At 35.7% G+C, this 23,329-nt stretch overlaps 1 protein-coding gene across 8 annotated transcripts in view; it reads left to right on the top strand.

Annotated features, from left to right (window-relative positions):
* Positions 1-23,329, top strand: part of homer (protein) — a 444,718-nt gene that overhangs the window by 396,690 nt on the left and 24,699 nt on the right. For 7 of the 8 annotated variants that reach the window (XM_081748567.1, XM_081748571.1, XM_081748572.1 and 4 more), the window contains one exon: positions 5,589-5,749. In XM_081748567.1, coding sequence (XP_081604693.1) covers positions 5,589-5,749 — 161 coding nt within the window. Of the gene's footprint in view, positions 1-5,588; positions 5,750-10,158; positions 10,189-23,329 lie in introns of those variants that run through there. The other variant, XM_081748570.1, reaches the window with a different exon arrangement.

Here is a 23,329-nt window from a genome sequence, read left to right as displayed (position 1 = left end):
AACCGGCACTAATTGGCCACAAATGCGATGAGTCTGCCGACTCACTCACGACAGACTCCTGATAAAGACACGTTATACTGATCTTTACATACTTGTTAAAATAACTGTCAAGAGTAATTTCAGAGAACAAAAGATAAATAGTTGCATAAATGAAACTATTGTACAGAATTATATATAAATCGGGAAACTCCCGCCTTAGCCATTGGGAAAATCCTGTTATTACTTTAAATTCTAAGCAATAACGGAAAAATTCTGTTGTTGCTTGGTATGTAAAATTTTATGGTCAACGTATCATAATGAGTATGCTAAAACTCGGGTATTAAATTACAAATTTAGTATACTAGCTCAACCTGCGCTCTTTCCACAGCGCATCATTCGCATATGAGCATGAATCTCCTTGCCATTCCTCACAACATCTGTACATGTCCTTTTACAAAAGTTTAAGATGTCGTGATAAAAATCGGCAAATCATACTATAAAGGGGAGATTTTTTTCGATTATTTTTTCAATATCTCGGACCGTTTGTAAGATTTGACCGTCTGGTTTGAGCCTACTTCCGATTGAAGTTTCTTACTCATGTATGACAAGTGTATTCTTTCTTCTTGCATGCAATATGTAGTAAGCAGATACATTATATGCACAATTAATTATAATGTCAGTTATATATGGTGTTCATTGGGCAAAACACTTCAAAAATTAAGATTCATCTTAGACTGGAGAAATGATTATCCTTCCTTTTTCATTATTATTTGGCCATGAAAAAACGCCTGAGACATACACAACCCCAATATACAACTATATGGTGTTGGAATGTATAACGCGTAGGATGTGATGCTTTAGGTTTTTATTTTTAATTTCAACACTTCCAGTATACCCGTAAAAATGTAATAAGGAAATAATTGCCAGGTTTTTGTAAATATTCAATTAAAACTGGACAATCTACGCAAAATTTGTAATCGATCAGTGAAAACGTCATCTTTCTAGAGCCTATAGTTTCCGAGATCTCATTGTCGAAAGGATTGGCCACAAACATATAAACGTCCACAAACATATAGTATAAAAGAACTCCAAAGATGACAGCACGATTTATTTGCATTGATTTTGGAGAAGGCTTATTAAAATACAAAGGCTTTGAGCAATATTTTTAAATCATTACTTTATGAAAAAGATGTATTTAAATAACTTATTTAAAGTATATACACGTAAAATGTCTGTCTGTGTTAAACGTGAAATCACATGTAACCATAAATGAAAGATTTTAAAGCCAAAGTTATAGGTTGGAGCTCAGGTGTTGCTAACTGCTATTGTAGCATTTTAATAGATAGATAAATACCATTCAATTAAATTAAAACTGAAAATACCATCCAAGCCAATGTTGAAAGCTACGTAGGCAGTCGGTAAATTTTGCCAATTTCTGTCAATATATTTAAGCAACCTTGCTTTCTTTATAAAACAGGCATTCAGGCAAGCAGAAATATACAATTTGGTTTCGATTCGTATGTTTAGGCTTACATCCTTATGTAATACCTAGGCTATTAAGGAGAAGTGACATCCGAATGGCTACTTGGTTTATAATTGAAAGAAGAGTTGTGGTTCGACCGAGAATTGAACATGGGACGCCTTGATTAAAAGGTCAAAAGGAGATAAAACTAATACAGATGGTTTGATATGGGGAACGTCACCATGAAGTTCACACGATTTAAAGCTTTTTTTGTTTTGTTTGTTTGTTTAAACCATGGTTTAAACTAGCCAACTCTGGTATCAGTAAAGCAGTTTTTTTATTCAAATACAAATATTTATTGATTTTAGTATAAAAATTGTATGTTTAATTGACATTAGTAATTTCTGTCGTCTAATTTTTTTTAAAAAATAGTGTGTTATTAGTTCATTATCTCGTATGTTTGAGTATAATATAGGCTGTGTATTAGTTGAAAATCATACGCGTACGTACATCTATCTATCTATCTATCTATCTATCTATATATATATATATATATATATATGTTAAACGAGAAACTTAACATAGTTGTGTATGTATAAAAAACAGTTGACTATCATCGGTCGACAATGAATAAAATCGATGGTACTTTGCAGCTACCTCGTATCTTAAACAAAAACTTTACAGGAGAAGAAAAAAGTGTTTGGAAGAATTGGAAATTAGTCAGCTGACTTTTAACTAATCTCCAATTCTTTAAAACGTTTTTTCTTCTGTAAATGGTTATATATATATACAGGGGCTGGACAAAAAAATAATAAATACACTTCATACAGCACACGTAAGTTTGGCCCTCCACTGTACAACGCGTGTTGCGGTTGCCGTTCTTTTTTTGTTTTCAACGTGTCATGTGGACCTTCCTCTTCCGTCAGCACTAACCCGTTCGCCTGTGAGTGTCGTGGTGTGAAAGGGGTGCGGTAAAATGGGCGACCTGACAAACTTCCAAAGAGACATGATCGTTGGTACCCGTCTGGTTGGAGCTTCAGTGGCAACAGTAACGAACATTGTGGGGGTATCGAAAGGCACTGTGTCCAATGTCACGAGGGCATACACAATTCATGGGCAAACGACGTCTGCAAAGCACAACAATGGTCGAAAAACAATCCTGTCAGGTAGGGACCATAGGGCATTAAAACGGATTGTAGCAGCTAAAAAGAAGACCACTGCAATGAAAAGTACGTCTGAACTCAATTCCGTCCTACTGAACCCGGTTTCATCGAAAACAGTGCAACAGGAACTTCATAAAATGAAAATTAATGGCAGGACCGCTATCGCTAAACTCCTGGTCACAGCAGTAAATGCGAAGAGGCGTATCCAGTGGTGCAAGGACCACAAGGCATGGAATCATGAGCAGTGGAAACACGCAGTGGTCCGATGAATCGACCTTCACTTTGTTTCCAACAACCGGTCGTGTTTACGTATGGAGAACAACGTCGCAGACCTATGATACAGACTCTCTACTCCCAATTGTAAAGCATAGAGGTGGTTCTGTGACAGTATGGGCAGTGATATCGTGGTTTTCCGCAGGTCCCATCATAGCTCTGCATGGAATGATGAATGCTAAGACATATGAGGCCATTTTGGGGGACCAGGTTCTACGAATGGCCCAAATATTGTTCCCTGATGATGATAGCATCTACCCTGATGATTTGGCACCCTGTCACGCTGCAAAAACGGTGAAATCATGGTTTGAGGAGCATGACCAGGAACTATCACACCTCCCCTGGGTGCCAGAATCACCAGATCTCAACATCATTGTGCCATTGTGGTCTGATTTAGAAAGGCGTGTTCGGCCTCATTACCCTCCACCAGCATCCCTTAAGGAACTGGAACATGTTTTGGAGGAACAATGGTACAAAATTCCACACACCACGATTCAGGAGCTGTATACGTCCATTCTACGTCGGATCTAAGCTGTTTTGGACACAAAAGGAGGCCCCACCCCATAGTAGGTATGATTTTCACACTTTCGCAAACTTTTTAGATTTTTTTTGTCCATCCCCTATTTCCCTATATATATATATATATAGTGTGTTTCAAAACAACACTGACAACGTTTGAAATATGATTCCTGACACAAGACAAAAAGTGTAGACCAACCTGGGTGCACAAATGCTCCCTTTCGGAGTTATAGGCTGCCGAAAACATGAAAAAATTATCTTTAAAGGTGCATAACCTCAATACTATGGGACCTACCGTTGTCGGGTCATGACTTCGGTTAGGAACTAGTACGTGCCATATCCAAATATCCGTCTTTCAGAATCCTGTGGTACTTCGGCAACAATTTTTATAGAGGTGGTTGAAAAGTTCTTAAAAATTATATGCCCGTAGCCAAACTGCCTCTATAAAAATTGCTTCGTGTGTACCTTATGATTCTGAAACATGTATTTTTGGATAGCGCACATATTAATTCCTAAGTGAAGTCTTGACCCGACTACGGTAGGTCCCGTAGTTTTGGATCTATGGTCCTTTAAAATTCATATTTTTCATGTTTTTGGCAGCCTATAACTGCAAAAGGAAATATTTGTGCTCTCAGGTTGGACTATACTTTCTATATATATATATGTATATATATAGATAGATAGATAGATAGATACGAAATAGCTGCAAAGTACCTGCGAAATCAGAAATGCAAGTATGAAAAGAAGCCAAAGAAGTAATTAAATGTATTAGAAATATCTGCTAGTCTAAAAAGTATTGAGTCTTTTGCGCAGAAGATGGCATTATTGTCCCAAGTGTCAAGAGATGTGTCGCAGCGGATCAGGCTTAGCGTCATTTAACAGCTGATAGTTGAAGGTAGTAGAAGTGTAGAAAGGGTTGGAATTCTCATTATCAAACCTAGCTGTGAAGATGAATGAACTTTCCGGTAAACTATTCTACATTTTACAATTTTATTTCGATAAAGCGCAAATGTTGCCCAGGCCCTTGAAAAAAAAAATGCGTGTTTTTGTGGCAAGATACATTATCAAAAGCAACAGCTAAATACACTTTAGTCGCTTTCGTTCTGGAAATCGTGGTGCCTAAGGTGCTTCTATGGGCGACTAATCACAGCAAAGGTGGACGTTATATTGGCAAAAGCTGAGCAAGACTGTTACGCAGGCAGTCATGACATCGCCAGTAGCCCCTATTACTAAATAGTGTTAAACCATTTGGAGAGAGCTGTGTATAAAAAACAGCTCGACGTTTGGATGCTTCATAATCCTACTCAAAAATATTTACTTTATCGATTTTCTATCTGTGAATTTCTACCAAAATGTAAAGATGTCGAAGCGGTTGATCATGAATAATCAAAAATGGACAACACTGGATAAAGTGGATAAACGTGGAACAGTGTGTGAAAAAAATAATGTTCGAAGCGATGAGGAGCTCAACAGTCTATGGCAGTCCATACTAACGCCCAGGAAGGTTATGCTATCCGTTTGTTGAGATTGGAAGGAAATCGTGCATCACGAGCTGCTCCTGCCGGGCGAAATGATGGGCTCAGACGTTACTGTCCACAATTAGCGCTAGTGCGCCTAGCAATTCGACATAAATAACCGAAATTGGTCAATAGAAAGGATGTCGTAGGCTATAAAACACTGACAACTTGAGACCGAGTACAAATTTAACAACCCGTCAGAAAGTAAGGAACTTGGCTAAGATTTTAATTCATGCACCGTATGACCCAGACCTGGCAACGCCACACTATGATTTGTCTCGGTTACTGCAGAATCCCTTGACTTAGTTTCAAAAGACAGTTTTGAAAACCACGTGAGAGGTTTTTTTTAAAGAAACCACAGAGATTCTGTAGCGACGGAATTACGATATTACCGGAAAAAGTGGCAGGTCATCGAACAAAATGGTGCATATGTGATTTCATAGTGTTATTTTGAAATAACAATAAATGTATTCCCAATTTCGACCTCCGAAGGCTCAATACTTTTTACACGACATGATAAATAGGATATCAGAAGTTTGAAACAAATTACGTCACTGCGGACATTTTTAAGGATTATGTGAACTTACGTCTGTGAATCAAGTATAGAACATTAGGTATCAGTAATGAATAGTTATAGTGCAGTATATAGTGGGAAAATAAATATTATAATTTCAGGAAGTCAAGACGCTGCCGCAGAACTCCGCAAAGAGCTTCAGACGTTAAGATCTCGCGTTGAAAGTTTAGAATTAGAAGTGAAGAATAAAGAAGAAGAGATAAAAAGGCTGAATAAACAACTTCCAGAACAACAGGGAAGACCTCCGGATGAGAGAATAAAGGTAAGAAGTGGGTATATATGGATCTAGGAAAATTCGGTGTAAGAAAACTCCGTGTAGGAAAATTCGGTGTACGAAAAACTCGGTGTGGGGAAATTCAGGTGTAAGGTAAATTCGGTGTAATACATACTGAATATTACCGCTTACGATAACTTAGGACACTTCATATTGTGAAAACGAAAACCATAAAATGTAACAAATAAAATGTTATTACCTATTTCAAGAAAAGCAAATTTATTTTTTTGCCTTGAGTCCAATACCTCTTGCACGTCTTTTGCGGGGTATTACTATAAATTACTTTTCATCACAGAATGAAGCTGACACTTTTATTCACAAATAATACAATTACAACTATAAGTTCAGAGAATAGTTATAGAAACAACTAAAAACACCTTTCATATAGTACATCGTAGAACATACACAGGGTAATTTTTTTAAACTCATGGATTTCATTTGAGTCTAGAATTTCTAACTAAAGTCCGATTTTCATGCGGTTTGTGGCAAGGAAGGATGGGAGATTTATGGAACTATGTTTACTGGTTTAAATTCATTTGGGTAATATCGGCCACGCCTCTAGAAAAACAGCAAATATTCGCCAGTGTACCTTACAATTGGAATTAAGTGAGGTGCGGTGTGGAGATTTGAGTTTCTTCATTAGATGGCAACCTTGCGAAGGTCAATAAGAAACAGGAAACTGGGCCGTTGTATTGAGAATTGTGTTGTGCTACTGTATCAATATAATTAGGATAGTTACAATAATGTACTCTTTGGAACAACGTGATTTTATCGTTAAAAAGTTTTTGGAGAACGCAATCTGTTGTTGCTACGCAAAGGGCATTTACACGCAACTTTGCCTCACGTTCTGTCCCAGACAGTAACATAATATGGTCGTTAGTGAATAAGTTGCAAGAAACAGGATCGCTTCTGAGTGAGACAGGGAAGCATCGGACCCCGCTGACGGATGTTGTGAAAGATGTCTTTAAGTCGCCCAAGAAATCTCTCTGTCATTTGTAGCGAGAAACCGGCTATAGGTATTCAACATGTAATTTATGATGTTACCACTAACACTTAATTTGTATTCTCACTAACACTTAATTTGTATTCTTCAATTTCGCTTCAAATATCCAATATCTCATTCAAACTGTAAGGTATACTGGCGAATATTTGCTGTTTTTCTTGCAGCCTGTTCGATATTATCCCGGATGAATTTAAAGCAGTAAACATAGCCCCATAAATCTCCCGTCCTTCCTTGATCATTTGCAACAAACCGCATGAAAATCGGACTTCAGTTAGAAATTTTAGAGCCAAATGAAATCCGTGAGTTTTAAAAGAATCACTCTGTATATACATATGTAAGATACAAAAATATATTGATCAAAAAAGTCTTAGTGGAACGAGCAATTTAAAGCAGGATGGTTTTATGATATAATAGTTGTATATATAAATAGTTGACTTCTCCTCCAATCAGATACTTCAGTTTGTTTGCTTTAAGTTAAAGTAAACAAGTACTGCAACCCTATGGACTCCTTATTGACTTCTCCTCCAATCAGGCGTAGATACTTTAGTTGAGGCATTTATTGTAACCTTTGAGTAACATAAATAAACTATGTCGTTTTTGAAGACTTTAGATTTAAATATTTATTTATAAAATAGACATAAAATCATTAGAACATTTTTGAAAAATCTGCAGTTTTCAACTTTACCCGTCCAGTAACCTAATTTATGTTTGGAAGTAGAAAATTCTAGGGGAGACCCTCTAAAGCACGTAAAAACTTAAGTTTTAAATTAAATGTCGATTGGTAGCGATGGTCGCTTCGCTAAATCACACGAACGAACAAAAAACAAATTTCTCGTCATGTAAGACACATGAAATGTTGAAATCCGTCGAAATCTAGAATTCAGATTATTTCATTATCACATTTTTTAAAATTCCTTATAGTAGACAGTAAAAGTATGTTCTACACAAAGTTTGAACTTAAAACTAATACGCTCCTTTATCTTCAAACTTAAGTTTCTAATGGATTCTACGGTCTACTACAACAAATCTTTCTTTACACCTACCATTCCCCACACCCGTACACCAAGTTTTCCTACATCGAGATTTCCTACACCGAATTTTCCTGCTCCCGGGTGTATATATATATATTATATATATTCTCACGGTGTACCCAATCTTGCTGATTGCATCATTACAAGGGTTTAGGAGCGAGAGTTCAAAAATCCAGTCAAATTTGCTCGAATTTGAAGTTTATTTAGTTAAGGAAGTTCCAGAAGTTTGGTACTGGGTAACCCTGTAAGCATTAGCAATTAAGAATGAGAAGTACATTTCTGTAGTTAGTCTCTAGGGCGTATATGTGAATGTAAGAGTCAAACATTCGCATTGTATATCAGAATGCCTTTCGTAAAATAAAATAAAATAAGGCATTCGTTTTCTTGAAATATTAGGAATGACTCATGGGATAGTTGTTTGTGTTGAAACCAGTGAAACGTCTTTAAGTTAAAACATTTATATTTCTTTTTCCCATTAGAATTTCATTCTGGTTCACTGTAGAGACTAGAGATACCTGTCTACTCTAGTACATGTCGCAACTCCCGAAACTTACTAAACATGTTACCTCAAAATAGCAGCTGCTGTTCGACCCAGTGAAGAGCTACTGTAACCCAGCTCTCTTGAAGGTGAGATAGTGTGGTTAGGAACAGCTTGTGGACCCCCGGCTGTGCCTGATTCAAACCCTGGTCGTGGTTCGGAACCCACGTTAATAGTAGTTTCTCCCCTTTGTAATCTCGACGTTGCATAAGAAGGAAAACAGAAACTCGAAAAGCCCAAACTCAGCTATTATTTTTAAAGTTATTCAATGACTCTGACCTCAGTATCCTCTCCAGAGCCATGTGTGTGGCCTCGATTAAAACAAGGTTCTTGTATTCATTATACTTACATTAAATATGTTTTAAGTTTCTTATTAATCGCAGTCTATTTGCCTTTGAAAGACACTCTAAGGCCCCTATACGCCATAGGATAGATCCTAGGGAATCTCTTACGATTTGTCCTAGAGTCAAAATCTGAACGTGTATGGCATCAGATGCCATGTCATTTCCTGTGTTCTGAACGATTCTATGAGATTTCTCTTGTTTAAAGCACGCTCTATTTCGGAAAGAAAATTCCAAGGATCTTATAAAATACAGGATTTATAACATCCTTGGAAAATTCGTAAGATTTCGATTTAAGCGACATCAGGTGAGAGAAAGTGAAAACACAACTGATGACAAGGATCTTATAAGATCCTTGACTGATGAGGTATCTTCTGATCATGCAGGTTTACTTTAGGTGTACCACTCGAAATAATTGTTGAAAAATTATAATTTGTCACTGTTTCCTAAATGATTTGCGTTGACCGACATGAAAATATCTCGCATAGCATAGATAAAATCTCTCAAGGGGACCATCAAAAGCAATTGTTGATAAACTAGTTCTTTTACAATTTGTGTACAAATACGGGGTCTGGATATATAGTATAAAACCTATAGTGCAAAAAACGCAAACCAAGTTGAGCTAGGTGGCCTCTGGAAAGTACGAATGCTATCTAACCGAGTCAGCGCAGGGCCAAGCAGGGGACCGAGCGTCAGCCAAGGGGTGCGAGCGAAGGAATCAGGCGCGTCAGTGAATGTAGTGAAAATGAGTGAGTTTTGGCAATAATACGAGTTTGAATAGCACTTGTCATGGTATCGTGGTAGTAGCGCTCCACTTGAAAACATAAATTATAGCTTCTATAAACTATGCAGAAATACACCGGTGGTGGAAAATACTATCACCGGTCATCTTTCATATGCACTCACTTAGGTAAATGTTACGCAGAAGGGGTCCAGAAGTAGGCAAAACATACAAAATTTACAGGAGAAATGGAAGATGCAAGTACTTAGACCTAACACAACCTAACGAAATATAAGCTAATGAAATTAACTAACTTAGACTAACCTAATATTAATAGAAGTAAGCGAAATTCTATCACTTTTTGAAAATTGTGCTGGACCCATATACTAATCTAATCTAACATAACATAACCGTAACTAACCTGAACCAACCTAAACTAAACTAATGTGAATAGAAACTACCGAAATTGTAACATTTCTTAGAAAAATTCGCTGGACCCTTTCTGCTAAACATTATCTCTCACGTATTTTATCCGTCGTTAAAACATTTATAATGATTTTACACTAGTAACCTTACAGTTGTAAACATAAAATACAGGTGTATTACTTTGTATTTAATTCTGTTGCTTGCAGATATTTGTTCCTTATAAAAATGTATTTTCATGCAAAGTATTAAATTTTACTTGTAAATCTTTTAAAATGTGGTGCGCCAAATGTATACCAGCACCCTTCTGACTTTTATGCTTTTTTCTTTCCTTTTTTAGAGTTATCCAATTTAACAATATAGCGCCTGGTATTAACATCAGTGGGATGTGCAGTGTGGTTAGCATAGTAATTCTTCAGCTTTGTACTTTTATTAAATAGAACCATTTCGCAATATTGATAAAGAGTGTAGGACAAAATCCAAGCTAAATTCTGGTAAGACGGACAAAATCCAAGTAACAGTATCATGTGCGTAGCTGTGGTATGTGCCTGTGAACACCCTAATTAAATTGTATATTTGTTTATTTCTTCAATTGTCAAATGCATTCTAAAGTTTTATCTGTAATTCTTCAATTTATTGAAATAACATTTCATTTACTTTTAAAGAACTGAAAATCCAATAAAATACGAAAGATTGACACAGGAAGAGTGCAGATGCAGATTATTCATAAAATATTCTGGCTACTGCTACATGCCCAGGTGGATCCAATTTAGGGTGATCAGAAAAATTTTGACTAAATAGAGTATATTCACATAAATAAGCAGAAAATGAAAGCACTGACTTGCTAAATCGGAGATAACAAATAACAGCAAAGCAGCCCAGTCTTAAAAAGAGTGCACTTACGTATTTCTATTCTATTCATTGAGAATTAAAGTAGAAATAAAATTTAAAAATATAGTTTAGATTTAAAAAAGTTACTTCTCTACCCTCAAAGTATTTACATCAGTTACACTTTTGAAAATAACAAATAATATATACATTTTCATTTAGTTTGTCTAGACACATTTTCACATTTCGATTTTCTAGATAACACTTTAACATTATTTAATTCTCACACATTATTGCATTATTAAAAATACACACTTCAGTAGCTTTCAAACATAATAAATGGTGGATGACAACGAGTAAAAAAATACTCAGCATTCTACTATTACCATATTCACATTTTGATCTTGATAGATACATCTATGTTTCACTTATTTAGAATATATATGTGAAACACGAGAATACATACACACACACACAAAAAAAAAAGCATTCTACAGCCACCGTACATATTTCACATTTTGATCATTTCTGGCGAAAATTTGATCAGTGTATCAGAATTATTTGTTTCAAAATACTGTGTATAATAAAATTGAGATAAAAATACATACTTTTACAATGTATTTGTACTACCATGAGCAAAATAAATGACGCGTCTCTTTATTTTGAAGTTTTTTGAAAATATCTCCGTTTTCTTTATATGTTCGAAATTTCGGAAGGTTTCCCCAGCAGGACAGGTTAATAACAAACCCGTTTTTAATATTTGTGTTAGATATTAGCTTAAAATAAAGAAATTAGAAGCAAAAAACATTAAATCGACAGAAATCTCGAGAATTACCAACTCTGCTAAAGTGGGAAATTTTCAAGAACGCGAGGGAATTCTGCAGTTCAACACGAAGCAGCGACACCTATGTCATTGAGAGAAGCGTGGATTAGATCTACAAACGAAAATTTTAACGAAATATTTCTAGTATGTCTTATTATATGCATTATCAGCGAACTCCAAATATATGAATCTATGCTAAGTATTAACGTATAGATAGTGCAAATAGTGGAAATTACCTATGGAAAAAGACGAATTGTTAGCCCAATCATAATGAAAAATCGTCTTTACTGTAGAACAGGTTCAGCTTACGTAAGAGAGCAAATAGCTCAGTTAGGTAAAGCAACGAGTTTGTATACCGAAGGTAGACGGTTCGAATCCCGTGGAAGTACTGTTGTCATTTTTATCACTAAGGTTATTTTATTTATTTTTTATTTGGGAAAGAATCAAATTGTAACATATGTGTAAAACTCATGACGATACCAAAAAAAAAAAAAAATAATCGTCGCATTTGCATTAGTGTCTCTAATTTTTGTTTGCAAACGGATTCGTAATTATTTCCCCTGTGCTCACTGATGCATAACGAATGTTTTCCAGTAAATGTTAATTCTAATTTGGAGAATTTTATAGTTTCACAATGTTTCTCACTACATAGTCTTCTATCTACGTGTTTGGATATTTTGATAACAGTTTTCCCTATTAAATGTTTAATTTTCTCTATAAATATTTGTCTTAAATTGAAATTGTTTTTTATTTACTACATAAGCAAAGTTGCCCGAAGGAGGGGAGCTCAAGTAATAGATATTCTACGTAAAAGCAACTTATTGTAGAATGATGATGCTTCTTACCTTCAGCACATAATCTTAACGTTACAGAGTCAGACAGAGAAAAATCCTGGTTTTTCCTCCTCTATGACCACCCATCTTAAACCTCTACATATCATTGTTCGTCTCACATAATTTCGGCTCTCCAAAGACATTCATATTTATTATTATTATTATTATTATTATTATTATTATTATTATTATTATTATTATTATTATTATTACTAATGAATATGCCACCCTTACATAATGTTGTAACTTTACACATCTTAGTTTAAAGTGCTTTCTTTAGTAATAATTTGAGCAACCACGTCACAAAATTTAAAATGTATGAGGGGGCACGACGTTTTATTTCCCCTCCTCTCTTTTCAGCACCCTCCAACAGAAGGTATATAATTTCTGAGAAGCAGGGCAGACAAAATTAATAAGAAATATATTTAGAGCATCCTTTCCTCCTTCGTGAATGTAATATCACGTAGCATTTTTTATTCTACTGAAGACGACCCTAGGCCGTTATGGTTAGGTAACAAAAGAAATACCTAATATATTTATAGCGCCCCTTATCTGTAATATTACCTCTTCTTTATTTGTTCGAGGCTTCCCTACACAACCAAGGGTGACAAAAAGAATAGGAAAAGTGTCTAAAGATTACAAAAGACTTTATATTTTGTCAGAAACAAGGCAGTATATACACAACATTGCTTTCGTTAACAGTGTTTCACCCTTGAGTCGCTTATAAAATTATGCAGAATAACTTTTGCCGATCATTGTTCTAGAGGGATTTGTCCAGGATGGTTTGGTGTCGAGCTAATAACGATAAGTATATTTATTTACATCACTGTTAAAGAAATAGCAAACTTTCTGAAAGGAACTTACTTAGGAAACAGATCTTCCTTCTACTTAGCCAGAGCCCACTCTGAAAAATTGCATCTGGCATTCTGAGTGAAAGTTCTATGGGACTATTAGAAAAATATATTCCCGTTTTCACGCTGATGGTAGAATTTCTTAAACAGTTATTGAATTACGTTCGAAGGGTAGGCGTAAATAGTGCCCCCGCAACAATGTGGCGTGGGGACCGCACAAGCTGCAAGGCCAAAAAATATACAGAAAGTACGCAGGGGCGGAGCAGGCCAAATTTTCACACGGGCAAAGTGACTTTTTGGCGCCCTTCCCCTAGTAGTAGCCTATATTTTACATTTTATCATAGTGTTTTTAATAGTTTAAACCAGGAGCGTCATTTCAGATTTTGCTTGGGGGGGGGGGCAAGACCTCTTGATATAAGTAAAATTTCGCGTTTTTCACTGATTTACTACTATTCTAATGATAAAATCTATATACATCTCAAACTCACGGGGGGCAAATGCCCCTCCCTGCCCTCCCTAAATGACGCCCCTGTTTTAAACCCATTTTCAAAAAGAAATCCATTACCTAGGAAAAGTTCACAAAGAATATGGCCCGCTATAAACAATACCAACTCCACCCCCCCTGGTCTAGTGGCTAGCACGCCTGCCTTCTGTGGTACCGGGTCCAATTCCCGGTGGATTACTGTTGAACGATAAAAGTGGTTCGGATTCCACTATAATTAGTATCCACATCTCCCTTGCCCATTAAGGCATAACCGTGGAACCCTAAACTCAAGCAAACAAACAAACAATACTTAATTCCCGGCACTCTTTATTCTACATGCCATCTCTCAATTTTTCGATACAGCCCCCTTAGTACTATGAAACTCTCTTCTTCCATAGTGAAATGGAAAAAGATCATATAATTGCCACTACTTTACAAGAATATAAACCAAAAACGTCAGTAGAAAGCACATTATAAAATTTACTTTTTGAGGCTCGTTTTGGTGCCCCTCTTTCTCTGGCGCCCCGGGCAGTCGCCCGGCCCTTAGTCCGCCCTTGAAAGTACGGACGCATAACTAAGGACTGCGGAGGAGAGGTTAACCTTCATGTTATGCCACTGGTTTCACGTGTTTGAAATGTTCAGTAAGTGATCAGTTGGTGAAATAATTTCGACGGTTACTGATGTTTAAAGTTTAGCTAAGACAAAGCTACCTAATCAAATACATTTGATATCGCGATGTCACAATTTGATTTTTCCTCACATAAAAAAGATAAAAACAATAGTAATAAAAACCCTTACTCGTACTGGGCTCCTAACTAACTAACAACCTAATTCTTACAGACTAGTTGCTCTGACCAACTGAGTTTCGATTTCTTACGCGAAAGAAGTCTGTTATATTAAGAGGCATGCTTTTCATTATCAAAAATGTTCGAAGTAATACGAACATGGCTTAAGAACAGAGACGGAACTGAATTACCACTCGATTGACCTTGAGGGCAAATCACCAAAGCGTAGCTATAAACGTAAGTTCAGCATCCATTTCTCTGGAGTTGTGTTCAGTATTCCTATCTGCCAGTCATGCTTGTTCGTAGGAGTAATATGTTACAAACCTAACCTTTCGATAGAGCACAATGACAGAGAATCAAAATTAATGAATTCTTGCCCTTGTGAACTTGGGATACCACCATGTGCAATAAAACTGTCACGTCTTCTGAAGTGATATTTTATCGAAAATAACTCGTTTTCCTTTATATATCCGAAGTTTTTGAGGGTTTCAAAATGAGGAAACGTTACTGACAAACAAGGACGCATTTAGGGGTGGGTCCGGGTGGTCCGGACTCCCCTCTGAAATCCCAACTTCTCTGTAAATTTAGCCTAAATTTAAGGATTATCTTTTAAATTTTATTATAATTTATCCTAATATTGAAGTCGGACTTCTCCCGAAACAAATTACTGCATACGTGCCTGCTGACAATTTTCAATATATTCCTTAAATAAGTAAAATAACTAAATTAGGAGCAAAAAGCTTCAACACGGGCTAACTTTTGTCCACTGCCAATATTGTTAGAAGGGATATTAATAGCAAAAACTGCTAGGCAATGCTGAACCTTGGAACTTCACTCCGAACAGCAAGCTTATTATTGAGAACTACATATGAAACATTTTATCAAAACTTATCTAGCTTTTACCTGGCATGAAATTATTATATACACCAAAATTCACTCTACTAAAATGTGTATCTAAACATTGCTCTGCGTATCTACGAAGCAATGAAAATTATTTATCGAAATATGTGAGCAGGGAATTCTAACAGCCAGCCATTTTATTTAAATCGTAGTAAACCCTGTAACCGGGCGTTAACGTGAAGACAAAGCTTGGTCCATTGGTAAAATGTTGGAAGAATATAAACTCAATGTTCGTAGGTTCGAATCTATCCACTCACCATAACATTTTGTTCTTATGTGTAACGATGAAATAAGAAAGAAAAAATGTATAACCGTTAAGACAAAACTTCAACCAAGTCTGAAGAGAACAATACTAAAATAGTAATACAATGACGTCAACCAAAAATTATGTCATGTAGCGTTTGGACGAAATTACAGCTGTTAACAATTGCAGAAATAAAAACAGGCTGTAATGCAGTCTAGACTTCTGAATGCATTTACTTCCTGAAAACTTCCGTCTCGTCATTGGTATGCCGTTAATCATTGTAAAACCTTTCAATTGGAAGTGAAATGACACAAACTAAAACAGTTTTAAATCAATAAATGTCTATGTGTAAAAGTAGGTGTCTTTTATCTGTAGTTCTGAGTTCCTTTTACTTTGAAGTGACAAATGAGAGAAGAAAGTATGGTGTTCGAAAAAAAAATCAAATTTGAGATTTCAACGAATTTACACGTATTATAGCCCCTAACACCGAAAAAGTTATTTTTCGATACATGTCCATCAGTTCGTCCGTCCGTTCGCTACACTTTTCTGTGCACTCGCCTAGAAGCCATACCTCGCCTAGAAGCCATAATTGAACATACCGTAAATTAGTTGAAAAATTTACGGTATGTTCAACTTATCTGCACCAAATTTTAGTTTAAGATTTTCATAGTATTTCCTATAGTTTTTTTTTATTTCCCTCCTACTCCCAAAACAAGGGTAGTTTCCTGTACGATGAAAATAAAAAAAAAAGATATTTTCTCATAACTGGCTCTAACGATCTTGTTTCCTTTCTTTTTTTATAAATCAATATTTAATTAGCAACCCTATTTTGTGGTATAAGGCATTTATCTGAGAAAAATCTACAAGGGGTAGTTTATACTAAGGGGGTGAGTTTTTTCTCAGTGATTTTCTCAAAATGGACTCAAATGTTTTCGTTCATATTTCATAAATAAACATTTCATTAATAACTTATCAATATGGCATAACACGTTTGTCCTAAAAAAATGCGAGGGGTAGTTTATTCTTGGTGGAGTGTTGTCTGAGCGATTTTCTCAAAAACGACTCAAAAGAGTTTATTCATATTTCAAAAATAAATATTTCGTTAATAACCGAACAATATGGCAAAACTCGTTTGTCCTGAAAAAAATTTGCGAGGGGTAGTTTACTCTTGGGGGTGTTTTTCCTCCATGGTTTTCTCGAAAATGAGTCAAGCAATTTTGTTCGTACTCAGAAATAAATATTTCATTAAAAACCTAGTAATATGGAATAACTCGCTTACCCTGAAAGAATCCTCAAGAGATAGTTTATTCGGGGAGTTATTTTTCCCTCACGATTTTCTCAAAAATTACTCGGACAACTTTATTGATAATTCATAAATAAGTATTTCATTAATAACCCTATATTTTAGTATAAGTCATTTCTATGAAAAACAATTACAACGGATAGTTTATTTTTGGGGTCAAGGTTTTTTCCCCGACAATTTTCTCGAACGACAGGCGATTTTGTTCAAATTTCGCAAATAAGTATTTCATTAATAACCAAAAGTATATCTTAACTCATTGTTCGAAACAATTCACAAGAGGTAGGTTACTCCTGACGTGTTCTTTTTGAACGACTTTCCCAAAATGACTCATTTGATTTTTTTCATATTTCATAAACAATGATTGCATTAATTGGTCTATTATATGTCTAATGAAAATGTGCTCAAAGTGTGAGTTAGTTTTGTAGTATGGATTTTCTTCAATCGAAGTTTTTTATTCGATAATCTGACATTCGATGTATTTGAATAATACGATAATTTTATTCGTATTATCCAAATACACACTTCAGTAACAACTGCGGCCTAACACAGTTAAGAAATTGAATTGAAAAAGTTTAGTGCGGTGGCCCTATAATGGAATATTTTTTGAGAAACTCCCTAGCTTTTTGTGGTAAACTCAGGCTTTTATTTTTCGAGCGACAAAAGAGAGAAGAAAATATAGTGATTGTGAAAATAATATCAAATTCAGATTTCAACGGATTTACATGTTTCATGGCGTCTACATACCGAAAATGTGACTTTTCGACACCCGTCCTTCCGGTCCGTCCGTTCGGCACACTTTTATATGCACTCGCCTAGAGGCCATACCGTTCAACTTATCTACACCAAATTTTAAACTTAGGGTTTACTTAGTATTCTTACAGGAGCTTTTCCATTTTTTCCTACCACCTAAAATAAGTGTGGTTTACAAACAGCCGAAAATCGAAAAACGCTATTTGCTCAAAAATGGTTTTAACAATTTTGTTTATTTTTCATTAATCAATATTTAATTAACAACCCTATATTGCAGTATCAGATATTTCTCTTAGAAAAATTTACGAGGGGTAGTTTATTCTTGGAGGTGACTTTTTCTCGACGATTTTCTCAGAAAAGACCCTGGCGAATTTTGTACACACTTCATAAATAAATATTTGACCTTACAACATGGTATAAGTCAATTGACCTGAAAAATATATGAGTAGTAGTTTATTCTTGGACTTGAATTTATTCCCAGTGAGTTTCTCAAACACGACCAGTTGGCAACCCTGTATCTCGACAACGAAGCTGAATTCGAAAAGTGCAAGAGGACCATTTGTCTCCTTTTGATGTCACGAATCACCTCCCGAAGTTTGTGGACATCTTTCAGGTTCACCCTTAATGAAGCTTCTTTTCGAAAAGTTAACTATTAACTTTAGGCATTGTTTATCTTTTTTTAAATCACAAATGTCGTTATTAATTTTAAGGCAGAGAACTACTTCTGAGAGAATAGATCTTGAAAAATAATTTTAAAACTTAGACTTTTGTCTTCGAGACATTCCAGACAAGACGAGACATTTTACAAGCTATCTCGTGTCCAAAACATTTGCCTCGTATTATCTTGGATGTCACAAAGCGCGTCTTGTCTCTTTCTCGAGACATGTCTTATCTCGTGCGCATTCGTTAACACTTGGGAAGGATTATCTTTCTACTCAAAGCATTGTTTTTATAATGGTTGCATATTTATGATAATTGCTGTCCACATAAATTACAGTCCTTTCAGTTGAATTAATTTTTATTATTATTATTATTGAAATTGCAATATCTAGTTTAACGTTGGACGATTATGCACCTACGCTAAGGGAGAATGATGATGAATGAAATGGTGAAATGAAGAAAGTGGGAGGAAAATGGAAAATCTCAAGAAAACACATACCCATGCACACGGTATTTGTCCACCTCAAATTTCACTTGGCACGAAGTGGAATCGAGCCATGGACCCCTTGCACCAAAGGTCCCTGCAATGCTTTATTATTAATAATAATAATAATAATAATAATAATAATAATAATAATAATAATAATAATAATAATAATAATAATAATTGAAGCGAGCTTAACGAGTTTCAACCGTACGACTCAACCAACGTTTGGGTGCCTGTTCGTTCGTCTGCTCCTTTCATAAAAGACAAATCATTTTAATGAAACTAGTAAGTGCCTTCTTTTAGCTCTGCGAAGTAACTATTGCTTGGAATATGAATCTGCAAAACATAAGAGGTAAAATTAACCAAATGGTGCAAGTTTCCACTTATATATACAAAACAATTTTGCAATATCAACTACGTGAATCTTGTCCCATAAAGAAGCCGAAACCCCTACACCGAAGAGCCCTCCGAGATTTGATCATTGTCCACACGGACTGAAATTGTCATTTGAAGCCAAGACTGTAATATGAAGCCAATAATTTCTTTAAAATAGACGGAAAATTCGGAAGTTATAAGCATTTTCATATTTTTGCCTTTTCCCATAAGAGAGCCGTAGCCCCCTATACTGAAGACCCCCCGGAGATTTGATCATTGTCCACTCGGACTGAGTTTGTCATTTGGAACCAATACTTTAATACGAAGCAAAATATTTCTTTAAAATAGACGAAAAATTCGAAAGTTATAAACATGTTAATAATTTTGCCTTTTCTCATAAGGGGGCCGTATTAGCCTACACTGAAGAGCCCCACGAGATTTGATCATTGACCACTTGGACTGAAATTCTCATTTGAAACCAAAACTTTAATATGAATCCAAAAATTAAACTTTTACATCAATTTAAACTGACTGGGTTCCGGTTCCCCCCACTATTGTTTAGTTTAGTTAAGTGGTAATTTGTGACAGCTTCACATCATCAAAAGAATGTTTCACTTCCCCTCCCCTCCCCCAGGAGTTCGTACTGGATCCACCACTGGAATCAATAGACACTCTTCCTATTCTTTTTGTCACCCTTGATTGTGTAGGGGCTCCCTCGTACAAATAAAGAAGCGGTAATATTACAATCAAGGGGCGCTATATATTAGGTATTTTTTTAGTTACCTACCCCTAACCGCACAGGGCCATCTTTCGTAGAATAAAAAATATTACGTGATATTCCAATCATGAAAGGGGAGAGGATGCTGTAAATATATTTCTTATTCATTTTGTCTGTCCTGCTTATCAAAAATTACTTTCTGTTGGAAGGCTACTGAAATGAGAGGGGCAAAATAAAAAGTCGTACCCCCTCCTACATGGTTGCTCAAATAAGTACTAAAGAAAGCATTTTAAACTAAGATATTTAAGATTTAAACTAGGAAACTAAGATATCCTACATTATGTAAGGATGGCATATTCAGGATTATTATTATTATTATTATTATTATTATTATTATTATTATTATTATTATTATTATTATTATTATTATTATTATTATTATTATTATTATTATTATTATTTGAATGTTTTTGGAGCACCGAAATTTTGTGAGACGAACAATGATATGTAGAGGTTTAAGATGGGTGGTCATAGAGGAGGAAAAACCAGGATTTTTCTCTGTCTGACTCTCTAACGTAAAGATTATGTGCTGAAGGTAAGAAGCATCATCATTCTACAATAGGTTGCTTTTACGTAGAATATCAATTACTTGAGTTCTCCTCCTTCGGTCTACTTACCTTATGTAGTAAATTCAAAACAATTTCAATTCAATACAAATACATTGTAAAACTTTTCCGTAATTAAACATCTAGGGAAAATTAAACATTTAATAGGGAAATCTGTTATCAAAATATCCAAACACGTAGATAGAAGACTATGTAGTGAGAAATATTGTGAAACTTTATAACATTCTCCAAATTAGAATTAACATTTACTGGGAAACATTCGTTATGCGCCAGCGAGCATATGGTGAGCAGTGAGCACAGGGGAAATAATTACGAAACTGTTTGCAAACAAAATTAGGGACGCTAATGCAAGTGCGACAACAGCATTTTTTCTTTTTTTGGTATCGTCATGAGTTTTACACATACGTTACAATTTGATTCTTTCCCAAATAAAAAAATAAAAAAAATAACCGTAGTGTAGTGATAAAAATGATAACGGCACTTCCACGGGATCGAACCCGCTACCTTCAGCATACAGACTCGTTGCTTTAACTAACTGAGCTATTTGTTTTTTTTACGTGAATTGAGCCTGTTCCGGTAAAGACGATATTTCATTACGATCGTCCTACCAATTCGTCCTTTTCCATAGATAATTTCCACTATTTGCTCTATCTTTATGTTAATACTTAGCATATATTCATATATTTGGAGTTTGCAGATAATGCATATAATAAGACATACTAGAAATATTCGTTAAAAGTTTAGTTTGTAGATTTAATCCACATTTCTCTCAATGACATAGATGTCGCTGCTTCGTGTTGAAATGCAGAATTCCCTCGCGTTCTTGAAAATTTCCCACTTTAGCAGAGTTGGTAATTGTCGAGATTTCTGTCGATTTAATGTTTTTTGCTTCTAATTTCTTTATTTTAAGCTAATATCTAACACAAATATTAAAAACGGGTTTGTTATTAACCTGTCCTGCTGGGGAAACCTTCCGAAATTTCGAACATATAAAGAAAACGGAGATATTTTCAAAAAACTTCAAAATAAAGAGACGCGTCATTTATTTTGCTCATGGTAGTATATACATAATACTTTTACATACTTTCATATTTATGTGATAAGTAATTAAAGCTCATTTGCACTCTTACTGTGACAATCTTACATGTTCTATTGGATTTTCAGTTCTTTAAAAGTAAATAAGATGTTATTTCAATAAATTCAAGAATTACAGATAAAACTTTAGAATGCATGACAATTGAAGAAAGAAACAAACAAACAATTTAATTAGAGTGTTCACAGGCACATACCACAGCTACGCACATGATACTGTTCCTTGGATTTTGTCCGCCTTGCCAGAATGTAGCTTGGATTTTGTCCTCTTGGATTTTCCCCGCTTGGATTTTGTCCGCGCCCCATTGATAAACGTCATTCGGTCAGAGAGGAAAGCTCTTCACGTGTATGGCACAAAAAGGGTAGGATTTCCTAGAAGATATGTCATAACATTTTTCCGAAGATAAATCCTAAGAAATTTCCTAGGATTGATCTCGTAGTGTATAGCACGCCTAAGATTCCAGTGATGTGTATTATCCCTGCTACAAACCGCAAACTTAAATAAGTACTAGAAAAACAAGGCTATATTCGCTACCTATGCGCGCTGCTTCTACAATATTCTTGGCATGAACAGGATGGTAGGACTACAAGAAATTTTTTCTATGATTTACGCTGTTCAGAACTGCTGCATTTTAGAATTACTGTAGCATCTAGATATTTTAGAACTTGTGCAGGAAATGAAACAGGTTACGACTTGCGCACTTTAGGACTGCTGCTGCGTCCCCTCTCTGACCATACGAGTTCTGACTGGTGACTTACCATTCTGCTTGCAAGAAACGGTTTCCACCCGATGCAGTCGTTTGTTTTATCTCTTACACGCTTCACAGAAATGATTTTCACATTGATTGTCGAGCAGCCAACGGCGCCGCTATCGGATATCAGACACATTCTATTGCAGCCATATTAATCTCATTTCTAGTTTGCAAGCAGTTGCAGTGCAGTCTTCTTTTTTCACTACCTAGGTAGATTACGATTTACTTCTTACATATTCCTCGGCCTGAAGCCTCTACGACAACCTATCTACTACAGCTTTACAGTCAACTTAGACACCAGTGTTGATTGTCGGACATTTGAATGCTTGCCATCATGTGTGGGGCTCCATCCGAACTAACGTTTGTGGCCATAAGGTAACGGAAAGAGAGGGGAAGCTTGTTCTTAGTGATGATAGTAGGGTTCAGATTTCTGCTGGCCTAGTAGGTTTTGGTATATTAACCACCCCTTGTGATGTTTCGCTTATATATTCCTTGAAATGGAGAGTGCATCCAGCTATTTGCGGCAGTGATCACTATCGTGTATTCAGTGAAGGTTTCCCTGTTGCCAATCCATTATCATGAGCACTCCAGATGTTTACGGCAACTTACATATGGTAACATGGTGAAAATACATTTCTCACTACATGTCATATAACGAATATTCCTGGTATGAGGGTCCTAGTTCAACAACAACCACGCGAATTAATGGTAACCAGCGTAGTGTCCATGAGGTTTCTCGAGGTTTTCCCGTTTTCTCCCACATTTGTCACTAATTATTTCATAATTACTCACATTAATCGCCCGTCTCCTTCAGCCTAAAAGACATAATTATAGGGGGTGAATCGGAGCGTTATGTGGGAAGACAGGGAGGGGCAATTCCCCCACCCTCCGAGTTTAAGGAACACATGCTTTTCTAATAAATTATATACTAATAAAAAACGTGAAACTCTTACGTCAGTGGACAGTCTCCCACCTCTCCCGATGTCAAAACCTAAAATGA

This window comes from Thermobia domestica, chromosome 2, assembly GCF_964235325.1.
Source record: "Thermobia domestica chromosome 2, izTheDome1.hap1.1, whole genome shotgun sequence".
Classification (NCBI taxonomy): domain Eukaryota; kingdom Metazoa; phylum Arthropoda; class Insecta; order Zygentoma; family Lepismatidae; genus Thermobia; species Thermobia domestica.
Note: the sequence above shows the minus strand (reverse complement) of the source record. Positions and strands in the feature narration are given on the sequence as shown.